Source organism: Thunnus thynnus, chromosome 1 (genome assembly GCF_963924715.1).
Source record: "Thunnus thynnus chromosome 1, fThuThy2.1, whole genome shotgun sequence".
NCBI classification, from domain to species: domain Eukaryota; kingdom Metazoa; phylum Chordata; class Actinopteri; order Scombriformes; family Scombridae; genus Thunnus; species Thunnus thynnus.
The window spans coordinates 33,011,295-33,037,727 of NC_089517.1; the positions used below are offsets into that span (position 1 = coordinate 33,011,295).

General features: G+C 39.8%; 1 protein-coding gene and 1 long non-coding RNA gene across 3 annotated transcripts in view; one reads left to right on the forward strand and one right to left on the reverse strand.

The window, feature by feature from the left end:
• Window positions 1-26,433, reverse strand: part of itfg1 (integrin alpha FG-GAP repeat containing 1) — a 148,507-nt gene that overhangs the window by 37,006 nt on the left and 85,068 nt on the right. The window contains exons 11-12 of one of the 2 annotated variants that reach the window (XM_067596020.1): window positions 18,877-19,024; window positions 17,758-17,860 (exon numbers count right to left, since the gene is read on the reverse strand). In XM_067596020.1, coding sequence (XP_067452121.1) covers window positions 17,758-17,860; window positions 18,877-19,024 — 251 coding nt within the window. Of the gene's footprint in view, window positions 1-17,757; window positions 17,861-18,876; window positions 19,028-26,433 lie in introns of both variants that reach the window. The other variant, XM_067596011.1, reaches the window with a different exon arrangement.
• Window positions 21,653-22,242, forward strand: LOC137189565 (uncharacterized). Its single transcript, XR_010929662.1, has 2 exons — window positions 21,653-21,881; window positions 21,987-22,242. It is a non-coding gene; the product is annotated as an uncharacterized lncRNA (long non-coding RNA).

Below are 26,433 nucleotides of genomic sequence, written 5' to 3' on the forward strand. Positions count from 1 at the left end.
TGTTTTATGTTTACTTAACTTGACAATAAAACTATCAAATAAAGTGTGAGCAATTACGCTTGTATGCAAACGCAGCAGTGGTCTCGGGATGAGGACTGCATTGCACCATTTCCTTGTACTCTGATCCCTCTCCGTGGCAAAGTGGTATCACTTTGTGTGAATAAACAAGGGGATTTAAAAAAAAAAGAAAAAGAAAGAAGCTTTGATTGGAAAAGAAATAGCGTACGTGTAGCAAAGGCAAATTTGCTGCTTTGAAGTTCACAGGCTTATTATGTATGTGCCTGAAGTAGAATTCAGATGGAGCTCCCATCAAAGACAAACATGTGTTCCTTGACCCTGACTGACCACACTACATATCAGCTGCTACTTAACATCCTTGATAAACAGGTTGCAGTTAGAAAATTGATTTACCAAGAAAAAACACTTTAATGTTTAATCAAGGCCCTTGGTTTGTTGCCATTAAACACTGTTTTTCAAAGCATGTTCAGTAACGCACATAGGAATTCTAGGAAACATTCACTAGCTGTTTACAACATACACAAACAGACACGGACCTGCACTGGCCACAGACCTTCATCGTTTCATGATACCTCTGATCAGATTGGTTGGATATAAATTAAGACACGGTGACATGGTGGCCTTTATTGAGTGTGTAAACATGAGGCGGTAAAACTTACAGTTCTCTCTGATTGTGCAAATGAATGTAAGAAAACTCTGTAATCTCTGAAATGACTTCAGTTGCTTCTCTAAAACTCAAGGACGTTTCTATCCGAAGGGCTTTGATGTTTTCATACCTTTGATGTCTTCATATCTAAAAAGCTTAATGATGTAGTTTTAGTTTCATTCAACTTCAATCAGGTTCTGTTCCATGTTTGGTCATCAGCAATATGCTCTCATCAATGAGGATGTTTACATGCACATTTCTGAACCTTGTTCTGGTTTTTGGTCGTATTCAGCTGCACTGAATGCGGTGCATGACGGACAGGAGGCACGCGACGTTACTTTCGCTGATTGAAAATGAAATGAGGGTCAAGCTGAAACAAGCTAACAACTGTGTGGTAATGATGGTAGAGAGTTCACAACCCAGCTCGCCCGCAGAGAGAGTGATTTGCGCTCTGAGAAATCGAAAAAGCCGGTAAGAATATTACCTAACCTGTATAAAAATTAGCCTGTCGAATAACATATCAATTATGAATCAGTTCATTTGATCTCGCTAAGACGGACAGCCTGTTCTGAGTTCTCACTCTAGAGAGAGACAGAGAGAGAGAGAGAGAGAGAGAGAGAGAGAGAGAGAGAGAGAGAGAGAGAGAGAGAGAGAGAGAGAGAGAGAGTTTTAGGGTGTAGTACATATTTTATTTGTTTACTTTGTAATGTGTAGGTATGTAGATCTTTTAAAAGACATGTTTATGTTGAAATAAATAAATCTATACAAGTGGTTCTGTCTCTCATATTGCTTTGCCCTCTTATGGACATAATGTGCAAAAATAGATATTTGAATGGTTGTTTGTTAGAAGGAATAATCGAATCGTCATTTTTGGTCAATTTTCACATGAGATTTAGATGAACTCTTTTCAATGAATACAATATATCTGCAGTTTCCAAGGAGCAGCAGCAGGTGGGGATACCTGGAAAACGCCACTGAAATGGACACAAAATGACCAATTTACAAATTTAAAGTGACTCTATCATGTATCAACACGATTGCTCACAATGCTTTGCGGTTCCATTGCATTTTTGACAGCTGACGTTCCGGGAGCAGAAACAGATCTGACTGTATTTAGCTTATATATCTATCCGACTAAATACCTAGATTGGCCCTGATCTGGCTCGTGACATCCCTACTTTTACTTTCTGTCGAGGTGGATCATTACATCTTTTATCATATCTGCTGTTTTACTAACTTCATTATTTGAGTTGAGGGCGCACCTGTACACATGCCAGACAATGACTATGAATAATACCAGTCAAAAGCTTGGACACACTTTCTCATTCAAGAGTGTCCAAAATTTGACTGGTACTGTATACATGCACACAGAATCCCAGTTATGACTCTTATTCTTACTATGGTGGACTGACAAAACAAGCAACAAGTAAATTGGGCCTGTGAAATTAATTAGAAGGGCGCTAAAAATGCCGTTGTCAACCAGCTATGTAACCTTTGCCTAAAAATGACCCTGCTAAATTGCAGTCTTAATTGCAGTCTAATGAGTCTTGTAATCAGGGCACAAAACAGTTTTGTAATGAGTGCATATGCATCATATTACAGGCCCACTGAAGGCTGACTAAAAATAAACAACAAAGAAAGGTCAGGTCAAGTGACTGTCTGACACTGGTATTACCTGTGCCTAAGTCGGTTAAGAAGTGACAGTCTGGGATATGGAGAAGGAGGAGGATCAGAAAAGTGGATAATATTAGTCACCAATGAAAGAAGCTGAAAACACCTGGTTACTGTATGTTCTATGCAAACATCATATCCCACGTAAGATCAAAACCACTATAAGACTCCTGAGTAGGATACATGTAAACATACTCATCAGTGGACGAACGTGTTTGTTGCAAAAGTGAAGCTGAATAAATATGAACAAAATTAAAATCTACTGTATTTATGTTTTCTGGCTATGAAAAGATCAAAGACCTCAGGAGCGCCACTGAAAGTCTGATCTTGTGCAAAAAAATGTCTAGAAATGGCTCTCGTAATTATACTGCTCATCAACTCTGAGCAAACACCAGGTCAACGCATCACAGACTTTAGACCAAAGGCGTCTGTCAAGGACACAGATGATCAATAAATCATAGGGATCGGATTATTCGTTGCTTGTTTGAATTCCATGCTGTTTGGGGGTCAGGCAACACTGTCAGTAACAGTGTACATCAATAACGCTGGGGGATTAGACTGTCATTTGTTTGAAGTCAGTATCATTTGGGATTATCTGGAAAGAAAACATGAGACAAAAGACAAAGACTGTAGCAGGACTCGAAGCCACAACACCATCAACTCACCACTCACACCCCGAGCTATGGATCCTCCTTCCCTGCAGAGCCAGGTTTAATGAGATGCATTCTCTGCAATTTACTTTGTGGTATAGAAAATGTTTTCACACACTATTTTCATTTTAGCAGTTTTCTCTCTTTATACCTGTGTGTCTAAGAGGTCAGTTAGGACAACTGAAATGTGTAAATAGGCGCTTCTCAGAGGAGTCCATGCATCTGGATTCTCATTTAAATCTAGTAACTACAGTACACAATCCACTAACTACTTAACCTTAGATATCCCTCATGTACGCACTAATGTTAGCAGCACTGGTTTCGGGGAGTACGCACCTTTTAAATGGAATGAACTGCAAACTGCCCTCAAACTTGTGTCTTACATTCCCTCTGAGATTTTAAAGCTTTATTATCTGTTTTTTTTTAATGCCTTGTTTATTGTGTAGTTGTTGTGTGTTGTCTGCTGATTGTCTTATGAATGTTTCTTGTTCTCAGGTCTCTCTTGGAAAAGAGATCTTAATCTCAATGAGACTGCCTGATTAAATAAAGATTAAATACAATCTCTATGGCACAAAAGAGGCACAAACAATGACAGCTTGAATACAAACATGCAAACATATTTATGTCAGGAGTTGATTGTCAGGATACTTGCTGGAACTGGGAAACAAGTGAGATAAGGTGTTTACTGTCAGTTTAAATGGACACATTAGAGAGTAATTGATGTGCATGGCAAACTGAGTTTTGGTGATGGAAAACAAAACATCAGACATTTTAATTCCTGGTGTGGATGTAATAACACTAAATCGCACTTGGCACCCCATGGAAATAACACTGTCAAAGCACCCCTGTCTTATGCCAAACTCTCTTTGTCTTTTTTATTTCCTGTCAGATGTGAAACACACTACAATTCAAAACCAAAATGGAGACCTACCACACTTAGTCAGATGTCTTTACACATGAATCAGAAACTCTTGAGTATACAGTGGCAATGGGGAAAAAAATTTAAATGTAGTCGGTGAGAAGGGACACACACATGTTACAAAGAGAATTTCATGACATGAATTCATTGATGCATAGGCAGAAAAAGACAGAAAAAGAAGCAGCATAAACTGCATGAATGCAGAAGTCCTTCACAACTAAATGGGCACGACATCGCTCCAGGAAGTAGTATGAGTCTGTGGCAGGGTGGGTATTCTTGTGTGTGTGTGTGTGTGGGTTTGTGTGTGTGTGTAGGCAAGCCTGTCACTACACTTATGAGAGAGAAGAAGCTCAAAACTAGAGTTTCTTCTGCGAGGCCGCTTTTGTTCTCTATACTTCAATCCCTGGTTGTCATGTAACATGTACACAATAGCTTCTCCATGGCCAAAACAAGATCCCTGGAATAGCTCTCACACATCCTGTGGGGAACAGATTTCATCTCTTGCTGATACAATAGTCTCTCTCTCTGTCTCACACACACACACACACACACACACACACACACACACACACACACACACACACACACACACACACACACACACACACACACGGTACAACCTACAGCCTCTGTGGGACTGAGCTAGCCTATTTTCTAGTGTAATATTAAGACTGATGGCAGCTGCTTCGCAGGACTAACCTAATCAAGTAGAGGATGAACTGGTCTGTGTACTCTGTGTGGGCCTGCGTGTGTGTGCGTTTTGATCATTGTGACAATGAGCCAGTCAGTGGACAGCGTTTCATGAGTAGTGCGTGCAAATGTGCATGCTCTTATTTTGATTTAGTCCACTGTGGTCTTAAGCATGTTACTGGATAATTGAACATGCCCCACACAGAGTGTGATTGTGAGACAGAAATAGGGCTAACCTGTCTATGTACATGAGTAAACATAAAATGGACATTAAAATTATAGTAAAGATTCCGTTTAGGGAATTAGTGTTACACTTAGTTTACAGTCACAAACAAGATTTCTTAAAAAAAAACCCACAACAGTGATGGGTAGAAAATATTTAATTTCTCAAGAGGGACACATGCCTTCCAAGCACAGAGTGGTTCATTATACTGTACAGTGATTTATTAGCATGGAGTCTCTCTTTGGTATACACACTGGGCTTCTTGATCAGATAGGTGTAGTTTATTGGATGAATTGGACTGCTTCATACCTATTCACAAGCACGAAAACTAAACTGGGCCAAGTGGACCAGTTCCCATGTGCATCCAGCTGTATGGCTTTCAAACACTGCTGAATACACAGACAGCATGTTGATCTCTTGCTGAGAAACTCTCGTCCCCAAAGAAGGGATTAACTGGCCTATGCTAGTTGCGCTTAACTAGTGCATTTTAATTAGCTGTTTTTATAATGTAGTCAGTTTTAAAATATGCACCGGTCAGCCACAATTTGTGAGGAGAAATACTTGTTTTTCAAGGAACAAACTAACAACCGTGATGTCAGAGAAATGTCTTAGCATCTCGTCCTGTGGTACTTAAATCATATGAGGTCAGAGTCCTGGATTTTAATAATGTGATGGATGCTTTTGCCCAGAAGCCAGTGGGGAAGAAATGTTTTAAGGTAACACCTTTCACTCTTTGTGACTGGTTTAATGAGAAGCAATGCTCAAGTTCTACAATCTGACTTGCTTTGCTGATCAATATGTATAGGTCAGACCATGCTACATTTCAGTGACAGCTTGACGAGAGCTGCCTGTTAGTTGTATATCTGGTGCCACAGAGGAGGAACACTGAAGGCTTTGGATTGAAAATGCATCACTTTGTAATATACAGGAGTCTACTATAAGTGAGGATAAGGGGGGCTCTGTGTTTATAGTACATTCTCACAGTTTGTGGTCTAGAACACTAAATCAGGCCATTTCTCACCACTAAGAACACATTCGTGTGGTGTGCTTTTGTGTCATTATCACCGTTACTTGACGCCATTTATCTCTGGATGCGTCCCCTATAAATTTACTTCAGAAAAGAGCTCGTCTACTGTATAAGTCTGTATCTTAGTTTATATATCATAGACTCTTAATTTACTGCCAGCTGAATTTGCTTGGTGCAGTGCCAGGAGTGCGTATGCACACTCACATTAAATATCAATGAGCTGGTAATTGTAAAATTAAGCATTCACCCACATGCACAAGAAATGTTTTCATCTCACTTCCTAATGAATATCAGACAAAAGCTTGACATTTTGCAGAAAATACAATCTGAATTAGATTTGTGCTTCTTTCAGCTGGTTTGTAGACCATAAACTGAATTGACTTTGTGTGTAGCGTTATTAAATTATCATTTGAACTTTGGTATTAAAGTATTAAAAGGGGAATTTATAAATACTACCAGCTGACATCTATGCTCAACTTTGTTTCACTCCTGCCTGATCCACTTTACTGTAGATTACTTGCTAAAGTAGGAACTGCATGGGTACCCTTCTCAACTAATGTACAGTATGTTACACCAAAGTCATATTCAGTCCTCATTGGTTTTCAGTAAACAGAAATGACAGACCTCATGACTACATGCATTAAGCACACCCCAAACATTTATTTGATATAAACATGCTAAAACTTTCCAGCTTGCAATGGAATTCCAAATAAGTGTCTAATCACTTATTTAAAGACCTTCTAATGCTTGTTACAAACACTGCACCATGAAAATTGTCTAGTTTGCAACATATATGGTCTTTTACTGCATCCAGAATAAACACAGAAATATGATCCTCATAGTGCAGAGAGGCAATTTCATGGGAAATTAATTTCTGTAACTGCACTTATAAAGTTATTTTTTATGTAATAGTAGATGCTAAAATTTGATTTTCAGCACCAAATTGTTTACGTTCATGTATGTCACAATAGATGTGCATCCCATAGTCTTATTGCAATGGGTGCCTGTCCTCCCAAGAATTCATAAATTCAGTAGCCCAAAAAAGGGAGCTATGGTAACCAAATGCACACGTCTTGAGCTGTCAGGTCAGATGACGTTGCATACGCACGCAAACAAACACACACAAACCACACACACACACACACACACACACACACACAGACAAAGAATAAAATGTGATGAGCAGACTTTGATGGGGGAACATGACATGCCGTGTCAGCGCTAGTGGAACAAGCGTGAGTCAACGAGATCCAAGCAGACACACACTATACACGCAAACACACTGACACACAAACATAACAATCTGACAGCTGAGCGGCATTTGCTCTGAGATGCTCATCACTTCTCATTGTCCTCAGGGTGCTTTTGCTGACTGCAGGGCTGCTTACAGACATGCATGAGCATAACACATGCACACACATGCACACTGTGATAGACAACGAGCTGACATCTGGTCTTAAATAGCAGTAGCGGCTCCACAAATGACCACCTGCTTGTAGCTTAGTAATCCATGTTATTACACAGTATTGCTACATATGGTATGTATGTACTGCATGTGTGTGTGTGTGTTGTGTGTGTGCGTGTGTGTGTATGTGTGTGTGTGTGCATTTACAGTTTCTGCTTATCTGTCTGGTAAATAAAAGCCTATGTAGCATGAAACGTTTGGATCTTACTACACAAGCTTCACAATAAAAAGGGACATTTAACGGAAGAGTTGTCACTTAACAAAATGCCTGTAAAACTGGTTGGCTCATGAGTGCCTGACTGAAAACTAAAAAATATCCCTCTTTGCCTCCAGTGGACACACTTTAAGGGCTACCGTCTTGTCTGGTCGAATGGTAAGTGAGACAAGATTCTGCACTGCCATGGGGATTCAAGTCCCAGAGGGAACTTTCCCTGCGTGGTGTTCATTTTTGGGTAACATCATTATAGCGTTGTTGCATGCTCACTGTCCCTGAACAGCTGGCAGTGACTTCCACTGTGCTTCACTTTCGGATGAACACTACAAATACAATGTGACCACCACGTTAATTAGCCATATCAATTAGAAAAAAGTTGAACATCCTCATACAGGCCGACTGTCTAGAGAAAACATGTTCTCTTCATCCAAACTGGTTTCGGTTGGCAACATGAGTGATATAGTGTATTTTACAATCATGTATGTCCGATGTATATTCAGTGTACTCTTAACTATATCTTAGCCAAAGATGTTGACTGTTAGAAAAGAGACCTGGAGGGCACAAGGTTTCTGAGTTTCTTAAAATCGAGAATAACATTTCTCCATCCCAAGAAACTCAGAAACTCAGAGTGCTTCATATACTGATATATACTGATATATATATATATATATATATATATATATATATATATATATATAACAAAAACTACAGTGGGGTATGACAAATGGATTGCCAGATTGGTCGTCACTAGAAATACCAAGATGTCATCAAATGTACCGTATATATTTAAAAGAAAACCAAAAGGTATCATTTGAGTCAGAATTATCTAAGTCCCAAAGGAAAGAATGCCCAGAGGTTTTAAATCATAAAGTCATACACATTCAGCATTGACAACATTGTGTAAACAACTAGACACTGGCATGCAGCACTGGTTCATGGGATCAAATGTTAGTCTCAAAAAGCCAGCCCAAAAATGTTTCCTCTGCTTACTGTAGCCTGGCAAGGCTTTGTGGGACTTTAATTTGCTTGGGTTAGGAGTACCGTCAATGGCCACAGAGTAAAATTAATTTGCAGGTGATTGGATTAGCCTTCTGAGCCATAAATCAAATATAATGCCCAAGTCTAATTCAAATTAGGTGCTCCTTGTTGTTTTCATCTTCTAAACCACTACCCATAATTTGCTAATTGGTCCGTCTTCAGGCTACCTCAATTCTCAGTGGATGTGGTCCACACTAATAAAATTGAACTTGATAAAACTTGAAATTGATTTAAACTGGCTTCTCTGAGGCTATATCGCCTCCCTGCTGCTGGTGGTGCTGAAGGTAGATATGCCATCTTTTTTTTACACTGAAATGAATAGAGGCATGAATAGAGACAAGACAAACATCACGTTGGAGTTCTGTTATCCAAAAATCCACCGGCCATCGATCGACTTTTCTCATTTTTAGTCAGGATCTGCAATACCTTATAAAATAAATGGTAGAAAAGTTACCTACGGGGATGTACTGCTTCTATCAAGGTTGTGGGCAAGAGGTGGAAATTGAGTGATCCTGATTTTTAGAAGGTGAAAGATACAATCTCTAATATTCTAGAAGAAGGAAGAGTAGACGACTTAGAGTAAACAAGATATATGAATTACCGCTCCCTGTAAGCGATGTATAGAATAATCGTAATGTGTGATATAATGTATTATATGTAATTATAGGCACAGCCATTATGACTTCAGCTCTCAACATAAGCTGGTGTAGGATGCTGTTTTGACAAACATGAGAGCAGGCACTCCCACTCAGCTCTCTTTGTGTGTTGCAGGAGACAGAGGAAAAGTATTCACACCAGCCTCCAGTCAAATCCTCCTCTGGACGACAGAGCCACACCAAAAGACTTCATGTAAATCTCCTTGTTGTCATTTGAATGAAATGAAAAGAGGGAATAAAAGACTGCTCTGATTGACAGACCGAGAGAGGCGGAGATGGAGCAGGAGGACAGGAAACGAGACATTTCCCGAAGAGAAACAGAAGAGGAGTGAAGGCAGGGTGAGGGCAGGGGGAGAGGTGAGAGCGAGATAAAAACAGTGGCTGGAGAGGGTTAGAGGAGAGGAAATGAAAGAGGGAAAGATGAGAGAAGATGGAACGACGACAGTAGAGGAGGAAAGGAGAGAGCTGGATATGGGGAGAGGAGCAGTGATAGGAGGAGAAGAGATGAAAGGGGAGGAGAGGAGAAGGGAGTATGTGGGCCTGAGAAAAGCTCCCAGATGTTTCTCAATGCAGCTAATCTGCATCCTAATAAATGAGCAGGAAACTAATCAACTCATACAGTTCTGCCTGTCAGTCTCTCTCTTCATCTCCTTCCCCCACACACACACACACACATACGCACACACTTTGAGATGCTCATGCGGAGATACCCCCACCCCCTCTCCTCCTCATCACCCACCATTTTATCCTTCTTTCTAATTTTGGAGTTTATGATTTCTCCTATCTCCTCCCTTCTCAGCAGTAATCATCCTTCCATCTGTCCACCCTGCAACCACTTTGTTCATCATTGTTTCTTACAGCTTAAAGTGGAATACCACTTTGCTTTGGTCATTAATGGTCATGCTTGTCCTTTCAATCTTCCTAGAAAATCTAAAATAATACATGTAGATCTTACTTTGAATGATTGTGTCCAAAATAATGGACCCAATCCAAAATGGATTCGTGAATTTCAAAGTGCAGTCCTTATTGTGCTGAACCAACATCATTTTATTTCAATCCAACATTAAGGAAGCAAAAACAGGAGGTGCATGCCCAGCCTGTTCGACGGCCATGTCTGGCCGTGCAAAAAGCTGATCCAAAATGTGGTCAAACCAGACAGGCCGTAAGAGAAAGAGAAAACTAAAATTGGCAGCAGCATAGCGCTGAGTAGCAATACATGTAATTTTCCTCTGCACCTCACCGTTCACATTCCCTGTCTCACCTTAAAAGACCGCATTTTAATGCTTTGATGATTATGACACACCACAGGATCAGTCTCGGATGGCTTCTCTTTGATCTAATGTGGCTTGGATTGTAGCTCATTTGTAATGTACCTCTGGACAAAAGCATCTTGAAGGAGGAATATATCGTAAATGTAAATGAGTCCGCTAAGATGCACTTGGGTATTAGAAATACTGACAGACCTTAGACCCGTGGAAATAGAGCAGGACTCTATCCGAAGAGATTAGACTGAATATAATTTGGACCCGGCCAGGCTCAGGTCACGAGTCACATCTTGGATACTGGGAATCAAGTAAACCTGTGAAGGCTTCTACTTCAACTCTTAGCTCTGTTTTCTTATGTTGTTCACGTTCACCATTATCAATCTGATAGTGTTAAACAGTAGTATGATACTTTAAGAAGCAGGAATGTAGGGGTATGTGACAGTCAGAGTTCAAAATGTACCTTAGTTTTGTGGTCACACATCAGTACATTTTCCATTCAGCAAGAAAAACAAAGAAATGCTAAATTTCTTGTAATTAATTTGTAAATGCTAACAATAGACAGTGTCTCATAATGAAAACCAGAATTTTGCTATAAATATTCAAGGAATAGTATAATAGACATTTTGGAAAATACACGTATACGCCTTCTTACCGAGAGTTTCATGAGATCAATACCACTCTCATGCCCAGCTAAGAAGTGGAAAGTAGTTTTTGTACTGATTAAACAAATGAAATGAGTTATTAATTAGTTATTATTAATAATTGGAGCTCTAGAGGTGCTGGTAGGCAAATTTTTAAACCTAACCCTTTGGCCAGACTGACTGCTGCCTGCTGCTACTAGCCTTAATGCTAAGCTAAGCTAACCACCTGCTGGCTTTGGCTTCATACTTAGTGTACAGATATGAGATATAAGTCAGAATACATGGCACACCTGACAGGTGAAATTGTCTTTTTCACACCCCATCAGTTTGCACTCTGCAGAGACAGATCCGCGGTATCCCATTTCAAGATGCAGTCCGTTCTCCTGCATGTTTTGGTTTGGGTACAAATGCTTTCTATTTATCCTCCAAAAATACATCTAAAAGCCTCATTAACTCATTAAAAAATAAGCAAGAGAAAATAGTAAGGAAGGGAAAGGAGCGAGCATAAAAGCAGAACTAAACTGAAACAACTTTACTCGGTCTGTATTTCACCGGGTACTTGCTAAATATTTTAATAATACAATAATTTTATACCAAGATAAAACTAAAAGCCTCACTACATCATTAGAGAAATAAGCAAAAGAAAATAGTGTAGAAGAGAGAGAGGGACAGAGCGAGTGGGAGAGAGAGAAAAAAGAGGAGAGCGAAAGAGAGGCGAGCATAAAATTAAAAACCAAAACCACGTCACTTGGTCTGTATTTCGTTGTGGTTACGGACTAAAAAAAACATACATATAAAACTCTCTAAAATGTCATATTACTCCTCACAACTAGTAAAAAACCAAAAAAAACAAACAAACAAATCACAATATTTCAGTATTTCTCAATTTTCATTACAAAACTAATGGAAATCTAATCTGCAACATTAAACGAGTGAAAGTTAGTTATTAGCACACTTACGTCGATACAGAGTTTGCAGTAACACTAGCATGTGCAAAGAAAACACACACACATGGACTGAAAATTAACGGCAACTACACACTAAATAACAACCGACCAACCAGTTTGTGTCGAACCTTCCTTGAAGAATGTCAAAACACAATGAGATACAGGTCTGACATGCTTTCTTCTCAGCTTTCAAGAAGGGTTTTTTATTCACAATATGACATCCTAGCTGCCAAGTCTTCCATTGGTCTGCAGCTGCACTCAAAAACATCTAGCCTGGTCTATAATAATATATGCTCCTATGGCAATAGAGGTAAGGGTCTTGATGTAATGCGCTAGTGAATGCACCAATGCATGTTGGGCGCATGGGAGGATATGATGTCAGACCTGTAAAGGTTCAGGTCATCTCAGTGTGAAAAGCCCAGCGAGAGTCCGAGCCTCTGGCAGGCAGGAAGGCAAGGCTGCTGTCTGGGGCCAACCTGTGATGGATTTATCCCAGGATGTGTGTGTGCATCATGGGATCTTACCTTTCACTCACAAACTGTATGCACACACACACACACACACACACACACACACACCAAAACCGACACAAAGTCAATCCTTCAGCGGGTGTTGTTCAATAATGCTCGGGGGAGGGTTGAGGGATGTCGTCTTGAGAAAATAGGATTCCATCTTATAGAACGGAGGAATGGATCAGGCTGTCTACAAAGACACATCACTGGTTGACATAATGTGTCAAGTCTGAGTATGAAGTTCACACACTCAGTCTCACTTATTACAGTGTAACGCTATCAGCCGTGCTATCAGAGATGCCTGAAAAGAATGGTGAATAAGCAATTTACCCTCAGGAGGTTTCGCGGGAGGCGTGAGGCTATTAAGTTGCATTTAAGCTTACGTTCACAAGGGAGACGGATGAAATGTCGACAGGGTGTAACACTTGACAGATACATTTTTATTTTGGTTGGTTGTAGTCAGATAGATGTGGAAAGTGCAACACTGAACATGTATGAAATATTTACAACTAGAAATGTAATAACTGAAGTTGAATAAAGAGAAGTGGGGGAACTGACAGTGTTTGTTCGACAGGGTAAAAACAGGCATTTTGGTGTGGGTGTTCCTGTGTGTGTTTTGTTTGATGTGCTGCAGTGAGACAAGACATGGATAACGAAAAGAACAGCAGTGGCACGAAAGGAATTCATGTTACAGCAGGAGGAGGGGCATGTCAAGGTCAAAAACATACACAGAGCCTATCTGAGGCAACGTTAGTCTTCCTTTTACAATCTTTTAAAATTGACACACAAATATGTTATATTTTTGGCATTTTAACAACATTTTCTCTCAAATTAGTTGCTATTAATTCCCATTGCTTCTTTCTGTTCACTACTGCCTGGAGGGAGAGTAGACCATCATGATACAAACGGAGTCACCAGCCGCTTCTTTTCACCCGACTGTAACATATGCAGAGATTAATGCTATTTCCCCGCGACCCTTCTCACTCTAATTACCCAGCATCCCCACATACCAGGTTCTCTCATTTTCACCGAGGAGCAAGAGACAAAAAGATTAAAAGGATGAACATCAGGAAAATTAAGATGTTTATCAAAATGCTACACCCATCAGTCTATCACTACTATATATCACCACTAGGATTTTATTTAGAGACCACAGAGAAACAGCAGAAACTCTTTTCAGTTGGCAAACAACAAAACTGTGTATCACAACTAGCATCTGGTAAAGAGCGGTACAGACCAAATCATTATTCTATGGTCGCCGTCGTCTGAGAAAAATCACCATAAATCCATGATAATGACAACAGCTGTAGTTTCTGATTGACTATATCAACATTTAAAACGAGCGATCACAGAGGAGGATAAAGATGACCAAAAGTTGTCTTCTTCACTTTGCTGACATGTGGCCCCCATCTGTGATTGGGCAGCTACAGCCACAGCAGTTAGTTTAGTGAAAACCTGATAAGTGCATAGATACTTGTTAATGTCATAAATTGAACAAAAATAAAAAAAATAAAAACATCTCTGTGGCATGTATAAAAGTTTGGGCATCCTACACAGTCAGTACTTAGCAACATCCCCTCTGGCAGCTTGCAAACACTTTTTGCAGCCAGATAAATGTCTTTCAGTTCTTGTATTTGGGATTTTCTCCCATTCTTCCTTGCAAAAGGCTTCTAGTTCTGCAATATTCTTGGGCAGTCCTGCATACACAGCTCTTTTGAGATCTACCCACAGATTTTCAATTATGTTTCAGTCAGGGGACTGTGAGAGCCGTTCCAAAATCTTCAGCTTGCGTCTCTTGAGGTAGTCCACGATGGATTTTGAGGTATGTTTAGGATCATTATTCTGTTGTAGAGGCCATCCTCTTTTCTGTTTCAGCTTTTTTACAGACGGTGGGATGTTTGCTTCCAGAATTTGCTGCTATTTAGAGGAATCCATTCTTCCCTCCACCTGTGCAATGTTTCCTGTACTACTGGCTGCAACACAACCCCAAAGCACGATGGAACCAGTCCCATGCTGAACAGGTGGCAAGGTGTTCTTTTCATGAAATGCTGCTCCTTTTTGTCTCCAAACATACCTTTGCTGATTGTGGCCCAAGACTTCTATTTTAACTTCATCAGTTATCCTAGAGAGGCTGTGTTTACATCTTTTCTATTAAAAAAAAATCAATCAATTTGTCAAGGGGTGCCCAAACTTTTGCAACTGTATGAGCAGTTCTCCCAGACTCATCCTGATCTCATCTTGACCTCCCCGGCTGCCCTAAACTGCACAATAATTTGAATTGTAGCCTAATTAAAATTGCAGCTTTTGCGATTTTAATTAGGCCATAACACAAATTAACACAAATTAATCTTTCAAATCACAATTTTCAGTTTAAAAATGCCTCATTATTCATCTCTAACATGGACACATGAGAGTGAAATGGAAACATCTATTGAATAATCATCACAGACTTCTGCTGGGAAGCTGGAAACCACTGGCTCCTGCACCAGCACCCTGCAATGACCTCAATCTAGCATTCAAACTAATTATCCCACAAATGTTGAGATGCAAGTCAGGACAGAGGACAACAGGGACATCATTTAGCTCTACTCCCTTTAGGAGACCACATCGTCCAGTTCAGTGGTTCTACTTCATCTACCGCAAACAAGTCTGACCTTCTCATTAAACCACATGTGCTCCCCATGACGCTCTACAAACTCTGCCAAATTCCTGGAAAGCACTAATTCCAGTTGGCTTCTGCATGAACACTACTTAAATCAATAGGGCCTGCTAGCAGATAGCTCTTATCAATTTCAGCAGCTCAGTGAGACGCAAACAGTCCTCATCTTACTCCCATCATTAAAAGTACTGTAGCATCATCATCAAAGTTCGTCATGGCTCTGCCCCCTCCCACTTCAAGGCAGGACTGCAGTGTGTCATTCAACTGGCTGAGACGGTGGACATCAAAGACCTGCATTAGACCACCAACCAAGGTATCTCACTGTTTGACATCAACCTTGCGTGATGTATCAGTTCTTGTTCTAATGTATCTATCACTCCTCAATCCTGCACCATGCTGTTACTATATGGTAGGGCACTAACATACACAGAAACAGACACACAAACACAATCATATAATATATGCTGACTAGGCTATCTACTGTGCCAATCATTTCTGTCAGTTTGACAGTAATTTAAATTTTGCTAAGTTTTGCTAAGATTATTTTATAAATCTATATGACTTCACTATACTGGTATTATGAACTGATTCTGCTCAATCTACTTGTGACTGAGGTATTGGGAGCAAGCTATTTTACTGAGTGAATGCTTGGAATGTCTTTAATCTTAGTTTGCTGTTTTGCAGTGTCATGTCAGCGTTATGACTAAGAGCCTGATGTTTTTCCATGAATGAAGAGCATCAATGCTGCACTATGTATCTCAGGCAGCATGTATTAGACAGCTGTAATCTGTATGTGTATATGTAATACTTGGGAAAGAGAACAGATTCTGATACTGTAACTGTGTAGATAAAAGGGTGATCTGTATTTGTGTTTATTAGTGAGCGTGCACACTAGCGTGTTTACATGTGCATAGTGATGATTTATGTGTGTGTGTGATTCTGTGGGCAGAGGAGCAAGTGTAGCCCCTCCCTTCCCAACAGACAAAACAACTGTTCGCCAACTGTGCTGAAACAGAAAGGGATGAACAATGCTCCTTTTCCCACTAATGAGCAGAGCAGAGTGACAGATTAAACTGTGCAAAGGCCCACCCTAGAGTGGAACTATTTTTGCTTTCCTCAAATGTCACTAGGTACTAACGCTGTACCAACATTTTGACTTCAAATGAACCCGTCTTGATTTTTACTCAAAAGCTGTTATAAATAAAAAAGAAATAAAATCTATTAACTGAGACACAAAAGCTGTGAGCCAAAAATATTGTAACTATGTCTGAGCCTCTAGAACAGATATTGAAGATTACAGTGGCTTCTAGTCATACATCATTTGTGAATCCCGGGTTTAAAGTGTGTCTGAAATACAGCATAGCATGCTATTGATGTGTGTCTGCTGGATCACAGAATTAGTGAACATTTAGTCATTGTTGCATAGACAGGCATGAATACAGAATATAAGGGTTTAAATCTATTTCTCTGGTATTTTGACAGCTTTTTAAGACAGTTAAAAGTGAATATTGACAGGTTATATGGGGAGAGAAGGAGGGGAAAGACATGCAATAAAGATACATGAGGGCCGTCATAGAGAGTTGGGCTAACAGAATATTCAGTAGGAATACAGTAAAGTACTAGAATGATTCATTTTAATTGTTTCCTAGGATTGGTATTGTAACTTTATGATAATGATAACAATGCTGTGGTTTTTATTTTCATTTCTGTAATGAAAATTTTCTACAAAATCTGTAAGAAATCAGATGGGGAACACCAGGAACCACATATAATCCACCAAAACAAACAATAAACTGAGAAATATGGGACACAGTATCTACCTCTTAAATGGAAACAACGAGTACAATATGTGGAATTTTATTGTGTCCTTTCCAGGAACACGAGATCACTTTCATGCTCTAACCAATTACTCTGCTTCTACTTGTGCTGAATGTGGCATTGCCAATGCCACCAACTAGCCTCGAAATGATGTGTCTTAAAGTGCTGCATTTATATCTTTGTTAAAAGTAATATACATATGTATTGGAAAATCTAGGAAAGAGGACTGTGGTAGTAATCAAAATGACCTTTTGAGAGAGAAGGTGCATTTACTACAGCAGTTTATGCTGACGGTGGCTACTTTATAGTAGGCTGATATAAAACTGAAATCTCAGACAGGATCCTTTTTCACCAATGACAGGCTAAAAATCAAAATAATATGACAGATAATAGTCATGACCATCTGCTTTCCATATCTGGGAAAAAGAGCTTCTCGTGCACACTTATTCTAATTGGTCTAGGAGGGGCTGTTGTAGTAAAAAAAAAACCCTGTATTTTCCTGTATGTAATATACAGAGGATAGCTGAGGAAGAAGAGGACAAAGAGAGGCAAAAACAGAGCAAGATAAAGAGCCAGAGGCCTGTGGTAGAGGAGGAGATAGTGTCTTCCCAGGTGCTCCTCTCTTCTCCTCCTTCCTGTGGTCTAAGCATATGGAGAGGAGGGAGAAACAGAGCACACTGGGCAGATCAGGGACTTACCCATCACTTTAACGAAGTAGGCATCAGCTTCAAAATTGTTCTTCAAAGCATGGATGACGTCTTTGCCCTCTGCCTGGCTTAGAACCAGCATGTCTAATATACCCTGCAAATGAAGACAGGCATATAGATAAGGGACAATGAGAGCATAGTGTGTGTGTGTGTGTGTTAGTGTGTGTGTCTTCTGATGTACATTTTTATCCCTCTAAAACACTGGGTGACTGATCCAGCATTATCTTATCATCTCTCTTCTTTCCTCTTTCTCTCCTCACTACATCTCTCTCCCTTTTATAAATTCTCTCTCAAGGGTGAGTGAGAGAGCCAGAGACAGACAGGCCACATTAGCAGTAATAATTAATTCTGATAAGACAACCACATACAGTACATTGCAGTGGAGCTACTGTACTACATGCAGTCATTCAGTCTGGGTGTGAGTCAGAGTGTGTGTAGGGGCCAATGAAACACACATATATACTGCATGTATGTGAACAAGTGTGGAAGACACTGTGTATGTGTTTTGTAACTCTACATGTATGTACAATCAGTTGGTTTTTTTTAAGTTGCTTTGTGCATGCTGGTAGAAATAAATGAAAAGTAACAACAGTAAATGCAAGCTTGAACACAAGCTTCATGTGCTTTTAACTGCAAGTCTGATTACAGACAAGCACTAAACTAAATGTGACATTGTTCTGTCCTCAGTGCAAATCTGAAGTATTGCTTTTGAGCAAGAAAGGAAAACCATAAACTCAAATCATTTTGTTGTTGTCAAGGTTGAAAAAAAGCTTTAGACATAATCCACTTTTCTGCATTAGAAAGGAATCAAATATTCTTGTGTGCTCTGAGGTTTATTTATTTTTCTTCCCCATTTGGTATCAAGTTCTTTAATATTTGTGATGATATTAGTGATGTCATTTTAGCTGCATATTTAACTTTCATATTTCCTACTACTGTCACGGCTGATGTCAGTGCTTTACTTGGAGAGGGAAGAGGAGACATTGAGGAGAAGGAGAAAGGTGGCAGACATTTAGAGGCAGGTGATGTAAGAGGAAGGGAAGGAAAGGCATGGAGGATGACGTTCATGTGACTGAAATGAACAAAGCAGAGACAAAAAAAACTACTCACATCTTCATAGATGTCAAAGAACGTTGCCATGATGGCATTTGGGATGGCTCCCAAATCTGATTGGTCCCAGTGGATGTGGAACATTCTCCCTATGCTCTGGCATTGGGGGTCGTTACATGGCACATTCTCCAATAAGAAGGCCTGCTGACTACTGGGAGGCACAGAGAGAGAGAGAGAAGAAAGTACATGTTATTAATTGCATCTTAGATGGTGACAATGAAGCATCTTGTTAGCTCAGGTGGAACAAGACATTTGTGAAAGCCATCAGCTGATCAGACCAGCTCACTGTTACAATTAGCAATTACATTCAAACATATACATATGAATGCACTGTTTACATAGTCAATGTAGGTCTGTTGTGTCTTTTTTTTGCTGTTTTGGGATGGTGTGTCCTTTGTGTTAAGGCAGAGAGATCCAGAGCACAAGTATTTCATTGCATTTTTAATACACATGGCAATAAAGAAGAACTTGAACTTGAACAAGCCAGTGAACTTATATTCATTATTTGTGGACCTTCTTGTGGAATTTACTTGGGCTCTTGCAACCATATGACATATTTCACAGCAAACAGCTTTGAACCGGAAAAGGAGCAGTTGTCCTCAAAATCAGCTTGGTAACACTCTGTCCATGACTCCAACCTACATCACCTTTAGTGCACTTATGTAATGTAAACAAGTGTTGCCTTCCCCCGATGAAACAGAATCTATAATTGTCAAACCATAATTACAGAAGCTCATCACCCCTCTACAACTAGCAAATCTCCAATTCATGATTCATTGAGAATAATCACAATTATCACAATCATTTACATGATATTCTTTAATCAGGGTTTTGTACAACCGGCAGTACTGAAACAGCCCCTCTTGATGTACAGTAGTCAACAATTTATAGATTAAATAATGACTCTCTTTGTCTCTAGCTTTGACAGGAACTTGGTTACGATTATCATAAATTCAAATTCTGTTTCACGGTGAATTTTTTTCTCTTCGAAATAAAAGTGTGTCAGTGTCTAAGAGAATGAAAGCTGCCTCAGGCGGGAGCCCCAAGCACTTGTAATAGTACAACATCCACGTGTTCAGGTCTATTGCATTGCTGAACATATGTCTACTTCTAATTAGGTAAAAATGACCTTGCTGCACAGATAGAGCAAAACAAAAAAAACACAATCTTGCATGAAAATGTTTGTCACGAAAGAAAAACAAAAAATATGTTGCACTTGTCTAAAAACAAGTGAAATCATTCTTTATGTTTGATCATTTGTTTTATGAGATACATACTGTAGCAAACTTTGCACTGAACTGTGATATACTGAGGTGCTGCTATGACCGCACACTGTATTTGGCTTCTTTTTGTAAACCTGGACAAGTGATGAATCATCTTTAAGACAGCTGAAATAAAACTCAATCTAATTCTTTCTCCACCTCTCTCAGTATGTACATTGTGTGTCTTTATCACCATTTCACTTTGATACTCTGGGGAAATTGAATCCACCCCTTTCTCTTCCTATGTGTCTTTCTGTCTTTAGAGATGGCTCTCTGTACCTGTTCTTAGATCTCTGTGGGAGTGGCGACCTGAAAAAAAAAGGAGCTGGTTTAAAAATAGAAAAACCGTGAAAGCCCTCCCTCTCTCAGGTTTTTAGATGACTCTTTTTTTCCCTCCACTCTATTCCATCTATTCCAAGTGTCTTGGGAGTGGAGGTGAAGTCAGACCACAAGCTAAAGGCCTGATGGGACATCTGTCATCTAGGATGCATTAAAAACTTGAAGGACTGTAGTAGGCAGTGTTGGAAAAACAGAAAATGTGCCTTACTTGCAGCAAAATATTCACCTGTCACAGTGTCAGAGAGGAGGGACAAGGCATAAAAGAAGGCAAAAAGGAAAATATTGCATCTGTGCTTAGATAAACGTGTCTTTTGAATGTTATGTTACTGCTTAACATAAATATCATACTGTCAGTCTAAGTGAAACTGCTTTGACTTTGATATGGCAAAAAACACATTTTCATGGAATTTAAATTCAAATGATGGATGATACACAGAGAGATAGACACAGATAAACAGATAAATGTGTTCTGTGAGTCTTTACATGTCCATATCACACAATATGACAGCACATGCTAATCTTGTTATTGTATCATCCACAAAAAGAGATGGAGACAAAAATTGAAAAATTCGCCATGCGAACAGTAAACCGTGATGGAGATGCCAATAATGACGAGTCTCGCACAGTATGGTGTACTACGTAAGGCATGGGCACGCTATGTATACTGTAAGTGGCAAATATTAGGGTCATAGATGCTGATGTTACACAACAGCTGGTTCCAACCAAGCAATCCAAGAGGTAAAATTGAGTACTTGAAATGTGCTGTGTATAAACCACTCTAGCACTCTTAGCCTGTTGTTAGGAAAATGGTTGCTAAGTGAGAAAGCAGTAACAGAGTGCCAGTTTTCATTAACTATCTATTGGGTGCTTTGATTTCTGCTTTTCAAAAAAGCACACAAGCTTTGGTGATCATCAGCGGGCATGTTCAGCCTGCTTATCTGAATTTTGGCAGTGCTGGATGGTTTGATAGAACTACAGTACTAGATATAGTACTAGATGTACTTCAATGCATTGACCTTTCTACAAAAACACCAAAAGCTTTTTTATTCAAATTATGATGCATGGCATTAAGAGAACAACATGGAGAGGGTGAAGTTTAACGAAACCTCTGAAATATTACACACATTACTAGACTGCTATTAATATAAAAAAACTCACTATAAACAGCCCCTGGGACATCATCTGCCACGCCCTCTTCTTCTAATTCAATGCCTCTCTCCCTCTCTCTCCCTGTGTGTGTGTGTGTGTGTGTGTGTGTGTGTGTATGTATATGTGTGTGATGGCCTGCAGGTGTGCCGGAGTCAGAGCAGAACCACATCAGCTGCATCTCATCTCTGTAATCAAGCCTCTACAAATACTCAGCCCTGCCACTTCCACTCTGCCAGAACGTAGAGTCTGCTACTAGTCAGCGTTGCTACGCTTCGAGCCAACTCACTACCAGATTTGCTATTCACCATTTAGTTCTTGTTGCTTGTTCTCCAGTACTCAGTCTCTTCTTTTCCCTTTTAGTACTGCCTGTTCTGACTCCGGTCCCCGTTTCCTGCGCCTCATCTGGTCAAGCCCTGCTGCTCTGCCCTCAGCCCTGCTGCTCTGCCCCGGAGCCCTGCATTACTCAGTCTCCTTGGATCTCATTCTGGACCTGCTTCCTTGGCTCCTAACTGCCTCTGCCCCAGCCTCAGTTCCTGGCTCTCAACTACCAGTTCAAGTTTCCCTTAGCCTCCAGCCTATCTTCCCCCTGCTCTGCAATAAACATCTTTTTAACTTATTCCTGTCTCCAGGGTTCACCTGTTCTGCAGCCCCACGTAACCATCATAGTCGAGCCTTGAATGATTTTTCCTTTTTTTTTTTTTTTTTGGTGGAAGCTAACTTATTAGCTGCACCCAACTGAGGGAAACAAATTGGGGCAACATTTCAAATGCTCCCTTAATTTTTTCCTTGCACTTAGCTGGAATCAGCAGCTTGCATTGCAATATGTGGGATAATTGCATTTTACAATATTCTGCTTATTTTACAGGCAGCTAAGAGTTACATTATGCTCATTAAGTCTGTTCGGCTGCCAATAGGACAAGCATCTGTATTTAAAACAACTGCAATGTACAGAAAAGTGAAGGAATTTAATTAATTTCTAAAGAGGACACATAATGCTTCGGGCACACAGATTTAAATAGTGTCAGTTCAGATGACAATTTTCTCTATAGACATGCTGGTATTTCTGCATCTCTTTATGGTGAGGGGTTAGGGTGAGGCTGGATTAACTGACTTTGTCTGTGATTACACCTATACTAGCTGGAGGTTTGGTTAAAGGTCATTCTGTATAATCCATCAATACTTGTCTGCACTAGATCCTTCCTCCCTTCTCATTAGGCCTCAAGTTAACAGCACAGCAGCCACAGAATATGACCTGCCACTTCAGCACCTATTGGTCAAGACCCACTGCTAATGATTGGCACTGATTGGCTCACTGGCGGATAATCAGGCCTCCAGCTGCAGGAATTTGTCGCAATTTCACGGGGATAGCATTTGTGTGAGTGCGTATGTGTGGGGAAAGAAATGTAACTGTTTCAAAGTTTGGACTTTCAAAGGCATTTGATTGTTAGCCACTGTTGTGAGTGTCCTTTCTGAGATTTTTGTACTTCAAAAGAACCTCTCTCCAGCACTGCAGGGGTGGTGATAGTGGAGATGAACTCAAGGTCATGAGGTGGATCACACACACACACACACACACACACACACACACACACACACACACACACACACACACACCCCTAGAAAAAACAAAACAGCAAAGCTTTGGATATGTTCTGAACACATTCAAAGCATTGCATCATTACCATATCATATGTAATACTAGTACCATTTACCCTTACAGTCAAGAACCACAAAAATTGTTGCCTGCAGGTTTTGGATGTTGATGCACTGGTGTTCATTTCATTAACAAAAATCAATCATTTTTGTTGATCAGCAATATTGCAACATCACCTTTGTGATGTGACATTCATGGCAAAGTAGTGATCACTGGAAATCTCATCTAACCTGACAAAAATAATAAATTAAAAATGACCATGGAAAAAACAAATAAAAACAAATAGCTGAAAATAACAAATGACTCTCAGCTAATTAAATTTCATATTGGACAATTTCTGCAATCAAGTTCAAGCACTGACAAGATAGTGACATGACAGAAAGATTAACTCAATGCAAAATGTTTTTGTGACATCAAATTACACTGCCAATGACTGAGCAACAGTAAATCACTAAATTTTCAATTTTAATACTGATATCTTGTAAAAAAAATCTTATACTGAATTAATAATATGATGAAACGCAGTATGTAACCTTATGTCTGACTAAAATGTGACCTAAAAAGTTTGAGAAAATGACTAAAACCAAAACTAGGTTCTTGCACTTTCGGCATGTGTCGGCACTAATGTCAGTGTGTATGTGTGTGAGAGTGCCTGGGGGTTTTGATTATTGTATGAACCTGGTGTCAGCACTAGTGTGTGTGTGTGTGTGTGTGTGCCTGTGGGGAGTCTTCCACTGTTCCTAGCTTTACCTGCTTCCCCTCTAATTGGCCTCTAGAGGGGCAGTCAGCTGGCAGGAGGCTGACCAGCTGATCACGCCGATGACCCTTCTCTCCCTACATCTCAACCGCTCCAAAAGGCCACTGTTACCTGTCCACCTCTAACATTCCCCAATCTATCCATCCACTCATCCCTCCATCTTCCACTCATCTCCCTCAAGCTGAGAGGCTACACTAACCTGGCCACCTCCTTTTCTTTTCTTTCTTATTTACTCTCCATCATTTTTTTTCCCACTTTTTCGCCTTTTTGCCCACCAATCACAACACCAAGGACTCTGTTGAAATGCCTTCTAGCCATGTGTTATTTTCACTGGGCATGGTGTGGGTGCATTTGATAATGCTCTTTTCAGTTTTGATGATGAAAGTAACACAGCTACAGGCTCCTCTCCTCTTTCCTTGACAAAATGACCTGCAGTCCCTCTCTTACCTCTCTCTGCCTCTTAATGATGCCTTTCATGTTAGTCATTAGCCTTGACCACATGTACTGTATTAGGATATTTTTCAAAACAGATACCCCCCCCCTCTCAGTTTGAAAAAATTCTGTTCACACAATCTTCGTTTTACAAAATATCTCCGTTCACATGAAAACGCAAAAACGACTACAAACAAGCCTGCTGGGCCAGTAGGTGGCGATAAAGTCTACATCACTGGTATGTCAAATACCAGAGGAGAACATTCTGAGTACGCATAGTGAGTTATTTTCCTTTGGCGGTAGCTGTCGTTTCAGGCGCATGCTCATTATACAAAGCAATAATGGGCGTGCACGAATTGAAGTGTGATGTCATCGTTTACAAAACCCCCTGTTTTACATGTCCTCATGGATACACAGAAACTGGAGTTTTTACAAATCTACACTTTACTAGGTGTTTTAAAACTCTCCGTTTTAGTGAGCTAAAACACTGTTTGTGTGTGGATGAGAGGCCAAAACGTAGAGAAAAATGTTTGTTTTGCAAAATATCTGTATGTAGTGTTAACAAGGCCTTAGTCATGCATGGTTCATTTAATGTATTCAGTTACTCACTTATCAGCTATCAGTTATGATTACTTTTCTTGTAGTCCCTATTTAGGCCCTAATCTGTAAGGTAATGATTGTTATTATCAGCAACGTCAGTTAAAAATCACTGTAATCTACTCCCTAATGCTTTCACAATTTTCACTCTCTCTGTTTCACTTTCCATCTTGAGGTGCTTTCATCTCCTCCATTGTTATTTTCCTTCACCTTTGTGGTTAAGTATACAGCACATGTATACTGTACAGACACATGCATACAAAAAGGTACTAGCAGTTTTCAGAAAACCAAACTTCACACAGACAAATACAATTTTAAAAGCAAATAATAAGGACAGAAAGCAGCTTCTTCGAGTTAAACTAAGCTCACAGAATAAGTAATAAGAAAGCAAAGGACAGAAACCTATTTGCTGAGGGATGTGAAGTCAAAATGGCAAGAAGAAATTGGATGAGTGAGCTGTCTATTACATGACTAAATGTTCCATATAAATCTGATAGTGTATACTCAGTGCTATCAAACATTGTTTGCAAAAAAGACTTACAATGACAATGCTAACATGTTGGTGTTTAGCAGGTATAATGTTGGCCATCTTGATTTAGCATAAGTTACTATGCTAATATTTGCCAGTTAGCACTACGTACAAAGTGCCTACCTGGGGCAAAAGGGAATTACTGTTGTTTTTAAGCTATTTGGTCAAAACCAAAGTATTGGATGAACAGAAATGTTGACCTGATGATGACACTCGCTAGCCTAGCAACATTAATGCTACAAACAACCCATGATGCAACCTTCCATGTAGGAGTGGGTTTTACACCGTTACTTTATCCATTTAAAAAGAAGATTTGATAGACATGGCATTGTCTGGACCCCGAGTATAACACGACCCCAGTTTTCCAGATGTATTTCCAGAGGAAAAAAAAAAGTCTTATATTCGGAGCAATACTGCAAACTTTTCAAATGCATTTATTCCTGTAGTAGTCTATTCTTTATAGTCTCTATAGTCTAAATGTCTATCTTTATTCCAGTGTTGTCATTAATAGGTTGACTTTGCAGCAGGAATATTGGTTGGCATTTGGCAGGGCGTCATTCTTTATGTCAAGCCTGACAGAATAACTGATGTCCATCACTTCAGCTGCTCACTCAGCAGTGAAGCAGTGATCAGCTTGACTCTGTGATGGGTGTGATGTAATTGCATTACCGTGGTAATGCGGTAACTGCGGCAGCCTTACACGCACTAACTACTGTAAACTCCAGTTGAAGTGACTCAAACACAGATTAAACAAGTCACCAAACAATTGACAGATTGACAATGAAAGAGAGAGATCAACAGAGAGAGAGAAAGAGATAGAGTCATGGGTAAAAGGTGA